General features: G+C 40.0%; 1 protein-coding gene across 1 annotated transcript in view; it reads right to left on the bottom strand.

The window, feature by feature from the left end:
• The window catches only part of SNTG2 (syntrophin gamma 2), a 247,329-nt gene that overhangs the window by 17,146 nt on the left and 212,793 nt on the right, over window positions 1–17,390 (bottom strand). The window contains exons 15-16 of the mRNA XM_034766904.1: window positions 8,913–9,005; window positions 3,890–4,000 (exon numbers count right to left, since the gene is read on the bottom strand). Coding sequence (XP_034622795.1) covers window positions 3,890–4,000; window positions 8,913–9,005 — 204 coding nt within the window. The remainder of the gene's footprint in view (window positions 1–3,889; window positions 4,001–8,912; window positions 9,006–17,390) is intronic.

Raw genomic sequence — 17,390 nt, 5'->3', positions numbered from 1 at the left:
CTAAAAAATAGGAGTATAGATGGAGGAAGTACTGTTTGGATTTGTAGAGAACCCTTCAGGGTACATAACCACAACGTTCAGGCATGCCTTTACTCTACTCATCTTATTCTCATGCCATTCAATGAGCTTTCATTTTGTTCTGTCAACATTTGTACTATACATATACATTTGTATGTGTATGCTCACACATACTTACATAGCATCTTCAATCTGAAGAGCTCAATGTTCTTAACAAACATTAATGAGAATACTTGTGAAATAAGGACGTATTTTTATTCCCATTTTACAAATAGGGATATTGAGGCACATAATAATAAACTGACTCGTCCATGGTCACTCAGTAAGCTTTCTGAATCTAAATCTCCTGGCTCCCCTACTAACACATGTGTCTATTCATATATAGGATCCAGTATGGACACACTCACTGCTGGGTGTGGTGCTTACTAAACATGAGTAGTTCAACTGATGGTACTAAGCTCTTTGCTGGGTAGTTAGTACAATAGTAAATAAAAAAGCTGGTTAGAAAATAGTGTTTTTCCTTGGCAATTTTTTTGACTTTTTGTTAAAAAAAATGTTTAATGTTTTTTTTGCAACCAAAAACTGAAAAAAATTGTGGTGAAAACAGCTAAATCCCAGAACATTTTCAAGTGAAAATAGTCAAAAAACAAAAAAAGTTCAGTTTTCATCCAAAAATACCCAAAGAGGTTTTTGGCTTTTCAATGAAAGATCAAATTATTTTGAGGAAGGCAGACACTTACAACAAACAAACAACAATAATATTAATAATAATTTGGTCAAAAACAATTTTCCTTTGCAAAAAGTTTAGACCACCTCTAAATATGTTTGTCAGATAAGTTTGCATAGGCAAAGCGAAGGCTGAGGGGGGATATGATTGCTATCTTCAAATACATCAGAGGGGTTAATACAAGGGAGGGAGAAGAATTATTCCAGCTTAGTACAAATGTGGACACGAGAACGAATGGATACAAACTGGCCGGGGGGAAGTTCAGGCTTGAAATTAGACGAAGGTTTCTGACCGTCAGAGGGGTGAAATATTGGTACGGCCTTCCGAGGGAAACGGTGGGGGCGACGGACCTGTCTGGTTTTAAGATTAAGTTGGATAAGTTTATGGAGGGAATGGTTTAATGGTAAAACATAGTAGACGAGGAAAACCAAGCAATGGTACACGAATAGCATAATGGCCAACAAGGGTCAGGCTAGAGACTCTTGCCTATATGCTCGGGGTATTACTGATCGCCATATTTGGGGTCGGGAAGGAATTTTCCTCCAGGGTAGATTGGCTGAGCCTCTGGAGGTTTTTCGCCTTCCTCCGCAGCATGGGGCAGGGATCACTAGCAGGAGGGTCTCAGCCGATTGAAGTCACTAAAACACAGGATTGGGGACTTCAACGGCAGAGTCCAGGGAAGGGTCTTGCGGCCTGCAGCATGCAGGGGGTCAGACCAGATGATCATAATGGTCCCTTCTGACCTTAAAGTCTATGAGTCTATGAGTCAATAAATACTGGACCAATTCACAGTATAGAACTACAAAGGAAAACAAGTTTTATTTGTGGCCTTTATTTTCCTCATTTATGATAAGAACATAAGAACGGCCATACTGGTGAAACCAATGGTCCATCTAGCCTAGTATCCTGTCTTGTGACAGTAGCCAATATCAGGTGCTTCAGAGGAAATGAACAGAACAGGTATTCATCAAGTGATCCATCCCATCTTGCCCAAACTGGCAAACAGAGGCTAGGGTCACTTCAGAGCATGGTTTTGCATCCCTGTCCATCCTGGCTAATAGCCATTGATGGATCTATCCTCCATGAAATTATCTAGTTATTTCTGGAACTCTGTTAGAGTGTTGGCCTTCACAACATCCTCTGGGAAAGAAATCCACAGGTTGACTGTGTGTTCTGTGAAGAAATAATACCTTTTATTTGTTTTAAACCTGCTGCCTATGTGCAAGTACATTATATCCACTGGATCACCCTTGTCCACATGCTTGTTGACCCCCCTCAAAGAATTCTAATAGATTAGTAAGGCATGATTTGTAAAGAAGCCCAGAATGTTTTCTTCTTGCTGCCGTTTTTAACCTTGAAAAAAATCAAGTCTTGCCTAATTTACAGTTTTGCTTACAATCTTTGGAGTACAAGTGGGATTATAACCTCACAAATAACAAGGAGACTGAAATCTGACCACCACAAGAGGGGAAGGGATTTTTAGAGTGTTTTAAACTCTTGTTTTTACTGATTTTGCCCATTGTGCCACCTAAATCCCTTCACTGGCTTCCTCTTCTGTATTCCATCACATGCAAGCTCTTGCCATTGCCTTCAAAGCCATTCATGACTGTCTTTCCCTTCTTATCTGATTGTATTTCACCATTGCATGCATTGTAGCTGTAGCTTTGTCAGTCCCAGGATATTTGACAGACAAGGCGAGTGAGGTACTATTTACACTCTTGAATGAACTCACACAGGAAAATGATAAAAGACAAAAACACCCCACTATTGTGGGTGACCACTCTTCACAATGTGATTACTCTAGATCTGACCTCAGTACTCATCCTCAAAGGAAACCTGCACAACACTTTTAAAAGATGAGCCTGGGAGTTTAAATGCATTACTCTGCTAGACTAAAAATCATGAACTGTACAGAGACACTGGATTTATGGCTTATTACCACAATCTGTAACCCACTATCCCTCTCTTTTTGTCCTATGACTGCAGACGTGTTAACAGGCCACTCTAAATTAATGGTCCCTTATAATATGTGCTAATTATTTATGCTAAACAATCTGTTCCACCTCGCATTTTGCTTTGACTCTGGGGGTACCTTTCCCAGACCCGAAGAAGAGCTATGTGTGGCTCGAAAGCTTTTCTCTCACCAGCAGAAGTTGCCCCAATAGAAGATATTACCTCACACACGTCTCTCTGTATTTCACTTTGCCACTCTCCAACCTCGTCTGCTCTGCTAGTGACCCCAGGCTCAATGCACCATTTCTCCCATGTCAACGCCATGAGCTTTCTCCCATGCCAACGCCTCCACAGGCAACTTGAAACACCCTCAAACTTTGGCAGGATCAAAGTCCATAACCTGGACCCAGTTCCAAATGTCATACAAGCACTAGGTCTATGCATCAAACCAGTACTCTGAATGTAAACATAACTACACTGAGGTCTGATACCCAGATCTGAATTTTGAGGCTAAAGGTCTTGTCTAAAGTTATTTAGAGAAAAAAGGATTGTGAATCATACACCAGTTGCTATGTAATCAAACTGTATCTTATCACTATTTAATACCTGATCCTGCACAATACTGCATGCTCTCATCTCACTTCAAAACCAATGGATTCGATGGGAGTTAGGGTGCTCTCTGCCCCTTGCAAGACTGTGCCCTTATGTAGGCATTAATAATAGATAATAATAGTTAGTTAATATTTTTTATTAAGAAATCAGAAAAATCTACTTTTTTTTCTTAAAGCTCTAACTTTGCTATGTGGCATCTTAAAAATATATTAAAATGCTTTAAAATAAAACATTTAAACTATTTTTCTTATATCCATTTTAAAATCAGGGTTTTAAGATATTACACTTATTGCTGAAAAACTACACTTAACAGAAGGCACTTCAGAGAAATTATCATTCTGAATGAATATATCACAATTTTTCAGAATACATCTCAGGAACAGAATCACATATATGGCGTAATAAATCTAGAGACACCACAGGACTTTTATTAGTTGAACAGCTTCTAGAGAATATGAAAAAAATAATACATGATTTAACTGTTGATTGTAAACATGCACAGTATTTAATGAAAACTTTCATTTCTTTGATATAAATTCAATTAATTTTTTTTAAATAGAGAGAGACTATATCAGATACCTTCATCTCAATTTGTTTGGTGTCTAGATTCTGAAAAAGAAGCTTTACTCTTGTTTTTCCATCGTCTGAAGACCCCTTGAGCTGAGAGAATTTAAACCTCCAGAGCACATTCTGAAAAAAAAAAATGTTAATTAGGACTCTTTGACATTACACTCTTATACCCAAAACTTTGCATTATTGAGCAATTTTGATCCAACATCGAGAAGTTAAATGTAATGTAAAATAAATGACGGATTAATATATTTTAGGCAAGAGGATGGTTGCATAATAAATACAATGTATCTACTCTACTTCATACATAACAGCAAAAAAGATACAATTTTTCGTACTTTCCTACCCATATAAGGGTGTACAGAGATCAGGGTAAAATCCTGTGCCTATTGAAGTCAATGGGAGTTTTGCCATTGACTTTACTGAGCCAGGCTTTCACCACAGACCTTAAATCTCTCAAGCCTCCCTTGGCTCATCTGTACAATGAGGGGAATGATACTTGCACCAGTATTGCAAAGCTTAATTTTAGTGTGTAAAAGTGGTTTGAAATCCTTAGATGAAATGTGCTACAGACATGTAAAGCACTATAAATTCAATCATTTGAAAGCCAAGAAATAAGAATCCCCAGGTCTGTGCCAGCCTCAGGTTTCTTACATAGCAATACATGGAGCTATGCTACAAGTGAATCACTGGGTTTACTGGGGTATTTTTAAAAATTACAAAGAGAGACTTATTGAAATCAACATTTGGAAATTAATTGTTAAAAATCACTGTAATTTTCTTCACTTCTCAAAACGTTTTCCACACATTAGTCTTGGAGTCAGAAATGTAAAAAAATGAAACCAAACAATCAGAGTACAATTTCCTTCTGATGTTTCTGTTACCTCCAATAACACTAATGGAAATGCGTATGCACACTGAGGTGCGACCAGATCCCTGGGAGCTGGTGGAGGAAACATGAATCATTCTCAGTTGAATGCTTTGAAAGCCATTTAAAATGAAATAATGGCAGAAAAGCAGTTAACTGTGTTTTTTTTTTTTTTTTTTTTAAATCTGGCTTTTTAAAAACATCCACATTTGCAAGATGTTTTCTGCCTGTGGACTAGCAGTATGTCTCACCTGGAAACAGCAGACATTTTGACTGTGAATATTTTTCAATATTTAGAAGATAATACTGATTGGATTTCGACCTGGATGGCTGCTTTGTGGTCGCAGCTCCAATTAGAGCAGGAAGAAATGCCAAGTCCTCTTCAGCAGAGGTTAGATTATTTTCACTCACCCAGAAGATGGATGTACTGGATAGCTTTGAACTACTCTCCATGCAAACTGGACTCCTGATACATGTGGTTAGTAAAATCAAGAAGAGGAGCATTAAGTTATTTGTTATTTAGATGATTGATGCTTGCTTACTAGAGATCAGGGTCTCAGCTTCCCTTAAATGAGTAATTAAAGAAACGATTGCTTAACATTGTTAATTATTATATCAGCGTCCTCATATTCCCTTGATGATGATAAGGAAATATTGATATTATCTTAGTGCCCAAATGCTCCAATCAGTATTGGAGCTACAGCATGCTGGGCGCTGTACAAATATAGAAAGAGACATAAGCCCGAAAGGCTTATAATATAAAGAAAAAAACAGACAAAGGTTAGGGAATGAGAACACACAAGCAAATCAACCTGGTGAAGAATTGGCACAGCTTTGTTAGTTACATGTACTATATTTTTTTAACTGGAGGAAGAGATATAGGAAAGGAGGAATAAGAAAAGGATAGAGCCACGTTCTTGGGTTCGGGATGGTATGGGGTTTGCATTGGTCACACTGGGTGATAAACTCCTCCTAGCGATGGACAAAGATTAACTGTCAAGTTGATCAAACGTCAACTGAAAAAGATACCAGACTTATCTATATGGTGTGGGGATCTGGTGGCTTTCACAGGGCTCTGAATAGTCTCTAATCCTTTGAATGGGAGTGGAAGGGTACTAGATAAGGACCTTGATCAGAAAAGTGTTGAGAGGAGGCAGAAAATCCTAATTCACTCCTTCTGTTCCCCCCCCAGCTCAGCTGAGCCAGCAGTACGTAGTACCCCAGATTTCCTAACACAATAGCTCTACTGCTCTAAAGCATATACTAGGGAAGGCTCATAAACCACAGTACAAAGTAGCTGGACAACCTGAATATGTTCCAAAACTATCATATTACAGATTAGTTGCTGCTACCCATTGCTGCCTCAGCAAAATCAGCAACTGTGGGCAAAGAAATGCTTTTTTTTTTCCTATGGGGAGCCGATATTTCCTGTCTGCAGAAAAACGCTGGATTAGGGTGGGGAGCAGTGGCCCTTTCCTGTCATCTTTCCACTTCCTGAAGTTAAATGATTGAGGAACCACCATGTAGAACCACCTGACAACCCCTTTGAAGGGAGTCTCAGGGACCCTAGCATGAAACAGGATTGGGCTGATGAGAAGTCTCTCTGAAGGCAACAAAGGATGTAGGGGAAAGGGGACATTTTTTGAAGGAGAGGGATGACTATGCAAAAGGCCTCAGCTCAATTCCACAGAACACTCATGGCCAATGCTTAAGGTTGAAATAGAATTGTGAATCCAACTACCTTCTACACAGATTTGTATGCAGACAACATGGCAAGCTGTTCCCAGCAAGGCCCTCTAGTTTCCCTTACTGTCATAACAGTCTTGTACTTTCTGTTAATGTGTCGATGTGAGATTGCTGTTGAGGTTGAGCATTTTTCTGCAATGTTTTCCCCCTAATAAACTGAATTAGTCAGGACAGCATGTATTGATCAGGTACTCTGATCTGCCATTAAACACTGATTAAGATAATGTTTCCCTTTTTGCTCTTGAAAACGAATGGGATAATTTGATAATTTAGTCTTCAGAAGAGAAGAGTGAGGGGGGATTTGATAGCAGCCTCAAATACCTGAAGGGGGGTTCCAAAGAGGATGGAGCTAGGCTGTTCTCAGTGGTGGCAGATGACAGAACAAGAAGCAATGGTCTCAAACTTCAGTGGGAGAAGAAACACTATTTCACTAGGAGGGTGGTGAAGCACTGGAATGGGTTACCTAGGGAGGTGGTGGAATCTCCATCCTTAGAGGTTTTTAAGGCCCAGCTTGACAAAGCCCTGGCTGGGATGATTTAGTTGGTGTTGGCCCTGCTTTGAGCAGGGGGTTAGACTAGATGATCTCCTGAGGTTTCTTCCAACCCTAATCTTCTATGATTCTATGATTCTATGATTTTATATTAGGTCAGCCATTTTTCTGTATCAAACCTGCAGCTCTCTATTCTAAATTAATCTATTTTAAAAAGTCTTGCCTGAGATTTGTGGACAGTTCTCCTTTGACTGTACAAAGATGTTGTTGCTTTTTTAATTTTTTAAAAAGGTTCCCTGTCCTCTTAGTTAGTGGAAGTAGGAGACGGTCATACCAAAACTCATTGAAACTAAACAGGAAAATATAACCAGGTGTCACCATTTCCCCAAGTGACTTGTTGATGTTTGTAATGTACTGGGTAGAGTTCTTCAGGGAGGCATTTAATTTTCATTTCACACTAGTGTTCCGTTTCAGAATATAGGACAGGAAAACAAAGGCTAAGGTTATTATTTAAAAAAACCTATAAATATTTATTTTATTTATTTGGTAATATTCATCCAAAGGATCCCAAAATGCTCTCCAGACTTTACTTTTACAGGAATCACTGTTTCTCACTGAACTGCAGCTAACTGTGGAGCGGAATGCAGAATCTGTTTGAAAGTACCTAACAGCACTATGACAACAATTTAGCATAAGAAGTGTACAGAAAAGCCATAGCCAACTGAAACTGCTGAAATAAGAAAGGTATGTAGAATGTATTTGTGAAGGCCAATGCAATGTAATTAATACCAACACTCTTGCAAGAAAGAAAGAAGAATGTGAATTTACAGCTCTTGAAATTTTATATCCTAGTAAATAATACTGCACATGCTATGGAATTATTCCAGATTTACACTAGCATCAATGAGAGCAGATCCTAATCATGAAGTCTTTAAGCAAAGCCACTTTCAAATTACAGATACATATTCTAAAAACTAAATACTTTGGTCCATATTTCAAAGAAGGGCATTTTTTTGCTTTCCTCTAAATCATTCGATCAACTTCCTTCACACATGTTTAAAAAAATATAGCTCTGTTCTAAGAGTAAGCCCCCAGTGTTAAGGTTAAAAGTTGATTGATTGATTTATTGCCAGAGTTACTGTGTTGCTAAAAACACAGATTCTCAGCTGGTGTAAATCATCATAGTTCTGTTAAAGTAAAAGGACTTACACCAATTTATCTAAGCTCAGGAGTTCACTCACAAAATGCAATAAGGTTCACATTAAATTTTAATTGAATTGCAGGTTTTGCATCCTTTGCAGATGTAGAAAGTGGCTCTCTCTCCACTACTGCAGCTTCAGTAGACAGGGGCCTGCCACTGCCATCTCTCTTCTCCATCCACATTAGGAAATCTAACACCAGAATCAGTAGAGCACAAGGACCAGCCTTTGCTGGGTCTTGCAAAGCTAGAAGGGAAAGGAAGGTTTCTTACATCTTTTCCTTGCTTCTTGAAACTCCACATAGGGCTAAGCCCAATTCAGTCTTTTAATTGTCTTATGGTGTCCTAAACACACAGGTTCAAATCACACACCACTTCATTTTCTCAAGGTCAGTAAACCGCTGTCCATCTTGTGTTTCTTTTTGGGGTTAAACCTTAGAAACTGACATCTGGGTTAAAAATCCAATTGCTTTTTTTTGTTTGTTTGTTTCCTGTAAAAATAATCATTTGTCTTGGTGTCACTGGCCAAAATGCCCCCTTCCATGCTTAGGGCACAGGCGGGCTATCCCTTTCCAATTCACAGCTGGGTGCATTTCAAAGTGGGACCCTATCAACAGACTTTGTAACGTGCTTTGGATCAAAAGTGCTAGGTAACTGTAAAATATTATTAAAACCAAACTCATTAACAGTAGAATAGAACAGATTATGTTTTAGCTCCTTTTCCTCTTACCTTTGTTTTACTTTCAAAACAGGTGAATCCCAAGGCAAAGTCAACTGTGAAACACAGGGTTACTCCTTGCCAGCTGCACATATATGTTTTAGACTGGAAAAAATATTAATGTTGAGAATACAGTTTCATACAGTATCATTGTTACTTTTATCCAATAACAGTACATCTTATTTTCTGCTTGTGACAAGACACCAAGCCTGTAACCCTAGGAGATAATTACAGCAGTCTACTGATAAAAAAATTACATTCTGTAAAAATAATATATATTTACAACATATTATCAGAGATCTGTTCACTTAGGCTGTTTTTTTTTCCAAAACAGTTCTTTAGAACCTGCCTGATCTGACCTATACCTATCCACTACAAAATGAAAAACTAAACAATCCAAACTAAAAAGAACTATTCGTAAAATCTTCTGAGAGAGACTTTGGAAGACTACTTAGAACTGACTCGAAAGGCTAAATCGATTATATAATAATTGGTTCTCACACGGTTTCTAACAAACTTTGTGTATATAATCAAATCACTGGCAACTGTCTAACTATGAGATCAGTATCTGTCTGCTTCACCTCTCTGTCTACTTTAACCTTTGAAAATAGTCTTTTTGATTTTGCAAGATTTCGCTGAAGCCTTGTAAAACTACGGTAAGGTGCCACCACAGTACCAATGGTTATTACTAAACCAATTAACTAGCACTACTCTCTTGTCAGCCGCTGAAATATGAATGTTAATTCTTTGACCTCTTTTTAGATTAAAAAGAGTTTGAGGCTAAACTTATGAAAGTGCTTTACAATTAAAAGTCTATTAACATTTAAATTTACCTCTATCCACATCTCTAATAGCATTGGTATTGCAGTTACTGACCAAAATACACAGTGTGCACATTTAACATATATTTATATCTTCATGTGAACTGGATTCAGACTGTAAAGACAGGCAGTCTTCAGCACTCCTGGCTATAAATTTAAAAAGGGGCTTGAAGGTTTTCACATTGACATCAACAGCAAAAATCCCACTGACTTCACTGTATAGAGCTTTCCAAAATGTTTAATGTAGCCTCTTGATTTACTAAAAGCCTGAGTTTTTCCAAGGGAACAATACCTGGTTCTCATATTAATGTCTCATAAACAGCAATGTCATCTCATCTTTAGAGATTTGTTTATTTAAAATGTTATATCTGGATAACCTTTTTGAAATGCCAGACCTCAAAAAATAAGTTCTAACAAATGAATGGTTTGTAGGAAACTGATAAATTAATAAAACTCTAGGTAGAAAGTTGATCCTTTTGGTATTTTTTTTTTAAAGTAGTAAAGCTTGAGATGTTGAAAAATAGACATTTTGACATACACCTCTATCCCAATATAACGCTGTCCTCAGGTGCCAAAAGTTCTTACCGCGTTATAGGTGAAACCACATTATATAGAACTTGCTTTGATCCGCTGGAGTGCACATCCCCACCCCCCCAGAGCGCTGCTTTACTGCGTTATATCCGAATTCGTGTTATATCAGGTCGCGTTATATCGGGGTAGAGGTGTATTCTTCAATTTTAGTATTTATTGCTTTTGAAGTTTCTCATGCCAATATTTTAAAATATCTTGTTGTTATGATCAAAATACAATTTTTTGTCAAACTTAGTGATATTCTAACATAAAAGGAACTTCAACTGAGTTACAACATTGACATTTTATATAGCTACATTTTTTAATGTCTGCACAGTTGATGTAATTCATCTATCAGTACTAGAGCTGGTTGAGTAATGGGAAAAAAGATTTGTGAATAAGCAGTTTGATTTTGATTTGCTGCTGTTTGTGGATCATACTATTGGCAAGAATATTAGTGACTGCCATTAAATTATTAACATGTTTATGAGTATCCAGCATTTCACATATTCATTATAAAATGTCATGAATTGTTATTCATCATTTGTTCTACATTATTCTTCTACTGAAAAGATTCTGTCATTCAGGGCATGATTCAACTTTATAAACAAGTTTTTAAATCAGGAAGCTGAAAAAAACAGCACACACCTAACCAATCACAGGGCCACAAATAGTGAATACTAAAAGTGAGCAGTTCACAAAGAATTAGTGAATATTGAAGTGTTATGCACCTAACAGAACTGGTTTGCAAATGACCTGCAAACTAAAATACAAAACAAAAACAAAAAGACAAAATGTGTTGCTTTTTCAGTTTGATAAATACAATGCCATAGATCTAATGAGGAGCAACCTTCATTAAAGACATGACATAGTCTTGTCCCAGAAAACATCTTTCAACAGAAATACTTTGGGTTTAGCTATATCTATTAGGGGAGAAAGTTGATGTTTAACCTGAAAGGTTACACATTGCAAATGCTCACTGACGTAGAATCTGAATAATCTTCAAAGGCCTTAGCTTGGAGGTTATTAAACACTTTCAGGATGTGGATCACATATTAATAGAGATCATCGAGAGGATCACCTCCTCTCCCATTCACCAAAGCACAGACCACCATCCCTTTCCAGTCATGACTGTGACAACCACCTTCCTTTATGTTTGTGATTGCACAACATCCCTCTGGATGACTACAGCAATCACTGACATGGAAATTTAATATTAGGCACCCATTTAGTCTACTTTTAGTTCTCTTTTAATGTCTTTTACTGAAATCAATAGAAATTAGAAGCCTAAACACCTTTGTGGATCTGGGCCTATGTCTCTAGCCAGCTCTTGGCAGGACCCAAGCAATGTTCCACAGACCACAGTTTGAGAACTCCTAGGAGAGTTATTGACAGAGAAGAAAAGAATAGTGTCACGGGTGTCACTGGCCCTTTAAAGGGAAAGAGGTCAGTACACCTGTGACTTGTCAGCTCACTCCAATTGGGCTTAAAGGCGGGCACCTGGCTCCAAGTTGGAAGAGAGACCTGGTGAGTCAGAGCTGCCTGAAAGCACTGACAGAGAAACAGAGAAGGTTGGGTAAGAGCTCTCTGAGGAGGGAAAGGAGAGACCGGGGTGGGAGCGGGGAGAAGTAGGAGGAGAAGCAGCAGCAGCAGCCAGCTGGTGCAGAGAGCCACTGGGAAGAGCAAAAGGTTAATGATGAGGACTGGCCAGAGCTGGGAGCCCTTGCCAAGTTAAAGGAAAGCTCATGCAGAGGCCCTGATGAAGAAGGGAATGAAGTGGGTTAATGGTGAATCTCAGGAGGAGAGTTAGGCAGGGAGGCCTGGCTGGTGGGACACCTGACTTGAGGCTATGGGAAATGTATCGCAGGAGAGAAGCGGGTTTTGCAACTCTCAATTTGATGGCCTGGAGAGTGAGACCCTGGAATAGGTGCTCAAGGCACTGGCACAGAATGATCAATGACTCTGGTGGGTAATCTGGAATGGTCACATTTAAAAGGGATTGAAGAGCTGCTGTGTTATAATCTTGTATTACTTTGGGGATTTGAAAGAAATTGTTTTTACTATGAGGGATCTGTGCACTATGGCAGTTTATAAATAAAAGAGTTTGAATTTGCCATCAAGAGACAATATTCCTTTGTATGGGTGAATTCCAAAGGAAAACGGAGGCAGTTATTTGTCATGCCCCAGCCTGTTTCAGGAGGGTGCTCAAGGAAGGCTCCACCTTGTAACATATAGGTTATAGTTAAAATATTTTCCTCGCTTATATGAAACAAAATGTTGTGAACTGTATTCTGACACCTGCCTATTAAATGGAACCCAGGGCATGTATGTGTAAGTTGGCCCAAAGTAAATTATTTCAAGATGTCTCATTAAAAACAAATTTCAGACACACCGGAATATTTTAATATTGTGTTTTCCTCAATGTGACCCTTCTGTGGATTTGATACAAGGTCTTACTCAGGATTCTATACAACATTTCAAAGCAGCTTTTCAAATATGCCTGCTTGATGACAAATCTATGTTAAAACTGGCCTTTTATGATCCTTGTTCATGTTGACTCCACACTTCTCAATAAAATTAACACACATGAAATCTTTTCTGTATGTCTATTTGAAGTTCCTTCTGAAATGCTAATGAACAGGAGCGACAGTAGTTATTTCCAATAGCTAGACAACATTACCATGCACTGTCAACAACTGTTAATATGAAAACGCTGAGATGCTGAAGTTATTTCTAGTTAAGGTGACTCATGTTTATATTTCACGAAAACAATACATTAAAAGATTAAGATTGCAAAATCAAGCACTCAAAAGTTAGGAAATGCCAGAATTAAGGTTGTCTGCACAACCTTAATTCTGTGACCTTGTGCATATGTGTTATGCTGCTGTCTTTAATTACATGTTCACTGTATCAGGGTGACTTGCCCGTGGTCTGGAGAGCCTGGGTCTAAGCCAGCCCTGACTACAAGAGGAGCCTCACCTGAGAGAGGCAGGTGATTTAATATTGGAAAAAAAAAAAAAAAGGCAGGAAACTGCAGGGGCGCGGCCAGAGAGAAAGCATGGAATCAGGGCCAGAGCACTGGATATTGGTGGTTTCAAGTTGAGTTTATTATTTTGGACTTTATGTTTGATTATTCTGTGATTAAAGAATAGGACTATTTTTAGTGTTAAACCGTCCCCAGAAATGGTGCTGTAAGCCACAAGAAAGACTTTCTGGAGTGCTTAAGGGGTCTGTAGGAGGGAGTTAGTAAGGACAGGGTGCCTGTTAAAGCAACCCATCACCACGAAGTGGTGCTCCATATGCAGCCACACCATTACAATGACATACTATTTTTTCCTACAGGACCCAAAATTGAGTACACAGGATGGAGCTGCTCAGGGAATAAATCCAGGTTGTATTGTTAAGGAAGCGGTTATCTGTAGAACCACTGCATCGTTTGTTGCAGAAATTGGAAGATGTGTAGTAAAGGAGGCAGGGGGATTTAGGAAGAGAAAGGATGGTCCCATGGTTAGGGCATTTGAATACTGCCCTAGAGAACTGGATTCTATCCTGCTTCTGCCATAGAGTTCCTGTGTGATGCTAGTCAAGTTGCTTAAATTCAACATTTCACAGGTGGCCACTAATTTTGCATTCCTCATTTTCTGGAAGACTGACCTCAGACCTTGTGTCCTGACTTGCGCTGAGCACTCAAAGCTGCCACAGAAATCAATGGGAGCTGTGCTTTGAACATATAAAGTACTCTGGAAAATCATGTCCTAGGATACCCAAAATTAGAGGATACTTTTGACTTTAATTTATCTGTTTCCCATCTGTAAAATGGGGATAATAATTCCCCCCATCTCACAGAGGTGTTGTGAAAATCAATTCATTAGTAGTTGTGAAGCATTCAGATACCATACAGATGAGTGTTATAAAGAAACTCATGAGAAAATTAATAATTCTGTCTTTAGAACATGGTTCAGATAAGGCATGAGGCCACACACTGACTAATGAGGATAAAATAAAATATTGAATAGCTATGCATTAAGTGAGCACCTCCCATTCTGTGCTCAAAGATAGGAATCCTGTGGGAAAAATAGTATGTGACCGTGTAATTAAAGACTGTATCCGTAGAGGTTTTTAAGGTCAGGTTTGACAAAGCCCAGGCAGGGATGATTTAGTTGGGGATTGGTCCTGCTTTGAGCAGGGTGCAGGACTAGATGACCTCCTGAGGTCCCTTCCAACCCTGATATTCAATGATTCTATGATTGCACATGCACACAAACAAGGGGTCTGAAATCAGGTTACACAGGCAACTTTAATTCTGGCATTTCATAACTTTTGACTGCTTGATTCTGAAACCTTAACAATATTCTTCTTAACTTAGTTTGTGTGTGTGTGTGTGTGCTTTCCTGGATTTTTTTTTTAAAAAGCAAACAAACAACAACAACAAATTCCATCATGAGGCATCATATTAACACCCACATGAATGATCAGTAAGTTAGGCATATTTAGATCCACAACACAGACTTTCGCCACAAGAGTTAACCTATTCCTGCTGTGATTTACTCTGTTGTCACTCTTTGTGTAGACCAGCACTGGAAAAGGATGAAACACACACTTTGCCAGTAGATTTCATGGATATTTACTGGAGATAAATGAGAGATAAATAGTGAGACTCTGGAAACTTGGGTTCTATTCAAAGCTCTGGAAAGGAGTCTACTCTGGACTCTGCACAGACTCTTCTGGCCACTACTTCCAAGCAGGATTCTTTCTGCCCCATCACTGACAACCTGTCTTTGTTCCAGTTTTATCTAAATCTGACCCCTGGCTCCTTGTCCCAGTCCCACTCTCCCCATCTAGCACGGCTTGTAACAGCCCAGGGCTGCAATTGAGGAGAAAGTCCTGCCCAGTGCAGACAGAATCTCTGGGGACTGTAGCTCTTAAAATCTTAAGAAGTCTTTACTGACTACATGCAAACTTCAATTTTCAAAGGCTTAGAACTTAGACAAATCTGAGCAGATTTTCATAAGGATGGCAAAAGGCACACCCTGGGCATAAACATCATCCCCTGCAAAATTTTTAAGCCGCCACTCCAAAGCATTAAGGGGTGCGAAAACATTTCAAATGAAAGGTCACCAAGATTTTAAACTTGGCCAAAACAATGTATTTTTCCTTAGCCTTGTTCTTGGAAACAGATTAACTATTTTGCTGAAACTTCCAAAAATATTACAGCTTCAGGCATTCACAAGACGTGGACAAGTTCAGTCCAAACAGTAAAAAATTAGCAGATTTATAATCAGCTGAAAAATAGGGTCTCATAATGAGAAGAGTCTGGCAATCCTAATAAGAGGTGGTGCTATCACACTCGCCCATCACATGTACTGGATACATTATTACCTGCAGTGAATATAGCACCCAGAGGCTCTGCTCATGAATGAGGCCGCACTGTTAGACACTATACAAACAAAGAAAAACAACATCCCTGCCCTGAAAAACCTTACAACAGAAGAAGAGAAATGACATATGAAGGATGAGGAAGAGGGATAACAAATGGTCTACAAGTTTCTTTGTACATATAAACTGGAACAGGTGCAGAGAGGAGCTAGTAAGATGATCAGAGGACTGGAGGGCTATCTTATGAGAGGAGACTAGAAGAGCATGGCTTGTTTAGTCAAGCAAAAAGAAGGGTTAGAGGGGATAATAGTGATCTCTATAAATACACTAATGGGAGTGTGAAGAGCTATTTAAACTAAAGGACAATATTGGCACAAGAACAAACTGGTCTTGAATAGGGTGAGCAGGTGTCCAGGTTTTGAAAAGTGTCCCTGGTGACTCCAGTCAGCACCGCCAACCAGGACATTAAAATTCTGGTCAGTGATGCTGCAGAGCTAAGGCAGACTAGTCTCTATCTGTCCTGGAATGGCGGTACACCCTGGAAGCGGCCAGCAGGTCTGATTCCTAGGCGGGGGGGCCATGGGGTTCTGCGCACTGTCCGCTCCTGAGCACCGGTTCTGCACTCCTATTGGCTGGGAACCGTGGCCAATGGGAGCTGGCAGGGGGGTGCCTATGGGCAAGAGCAGCCCGCAGAGACACCTGCCGCACCTCTGCCTAGGATTCGGACCTGCTGGCTGCTTCCAGGGCACAGTGTGGAGTCAGGACAGGCAGGAAGGCTGCCTTAGACCCCCCCCCCCCCCCGCTGCACCGCTGACCAGGAGCCATTGATTTAAGCCTGTGTCAGGAGCCATGGAGCTAAGGCGTGTGCCCCAAACCCCACTCCAAACCCAGAGCCCCCTCCTGCACCCCAAACCCCTTATCCCTGACCCCACCCCAGAGCCCACACCCCCAGATGGAGCCCTCACTCTCCCGCACCCCAGCCCCCTGCCTCAACCGCAGCCCCTCCCACACCATGAACCCCCCCAGCCCAGTGAAAGTGAGTGAGTGTGGGGGAGAGCGAGCCACCAAGTGAGCAGGGGGACAGGGCCTCAGGGAAGGAAAGGGGCTAGGGTGTTCAGTTTTGTGCAATTAGAAAGTTGTCAATCATAGTCTTGAAAAAACTAAAAAACTTCTGAAAGTAGAAGAATGTTTCTAACCATCAGAGGGGTGAGGTTCTGGAACAGACTTCCAATAGGTGCTGTGGGGGCAAACAATTAGTTTTAAGAGAGAGCTGGACACATTTATGGGTGTGATTGTACAATGGGGTTGTTTGAGATGGTAGAGGGCAGGGCTCAGCTGCCCTCGGACTCACTTCTGGTTTCCATTTTATGTTCCTAAAAGCTCATGCTTCAAGGTTTCAACTGTCCAGCTGCAGGGTCAGGAAGGGATTCCCCCACTCCCTCTCTCCCCCAATGTTTTCTGTTTTTGTTTTGTTTTAATTCTCTCTCCCTCTTCTGAACAATCAGGATGGCCACTGTTGGGGATGGGACATTGGGCAGGGTGGGCCAAGGCTCTCAGCTGGCACTGAGCATTCTCTTTCTTAGGTACTTGTCTGGTTGGTTCTAGCTCACATGCTCAATGTCTAACTGATCACAATATGTGGCATTGGAAAGAAATGGCTGCCCCTGGCTCAGATTGGCTGTGATCTTGGGGGTTTTTCACCTTCCTTTGCAGCATGTGGGAG

The sequence above is a fragment of the Trachemys scripta genome, chromosome 3 (assembly GCF_013100865.1).
Source record: "Trachemys scripta elegans isolate TJP31775 chromosome 3, CAS_Tse_1.0, whole genome shotgun sequence".
Lineage (NCBI taxonomy): Eukaryota > Metazoa > Chordata > Testudines > Emydidae > Trachemys > Trachemys scripta.
The sequence above is the reverse complement of the archived record's forward strand: the minus strand, read 5'-3'. Positions and strand labels throughout refer to the sequence as shown.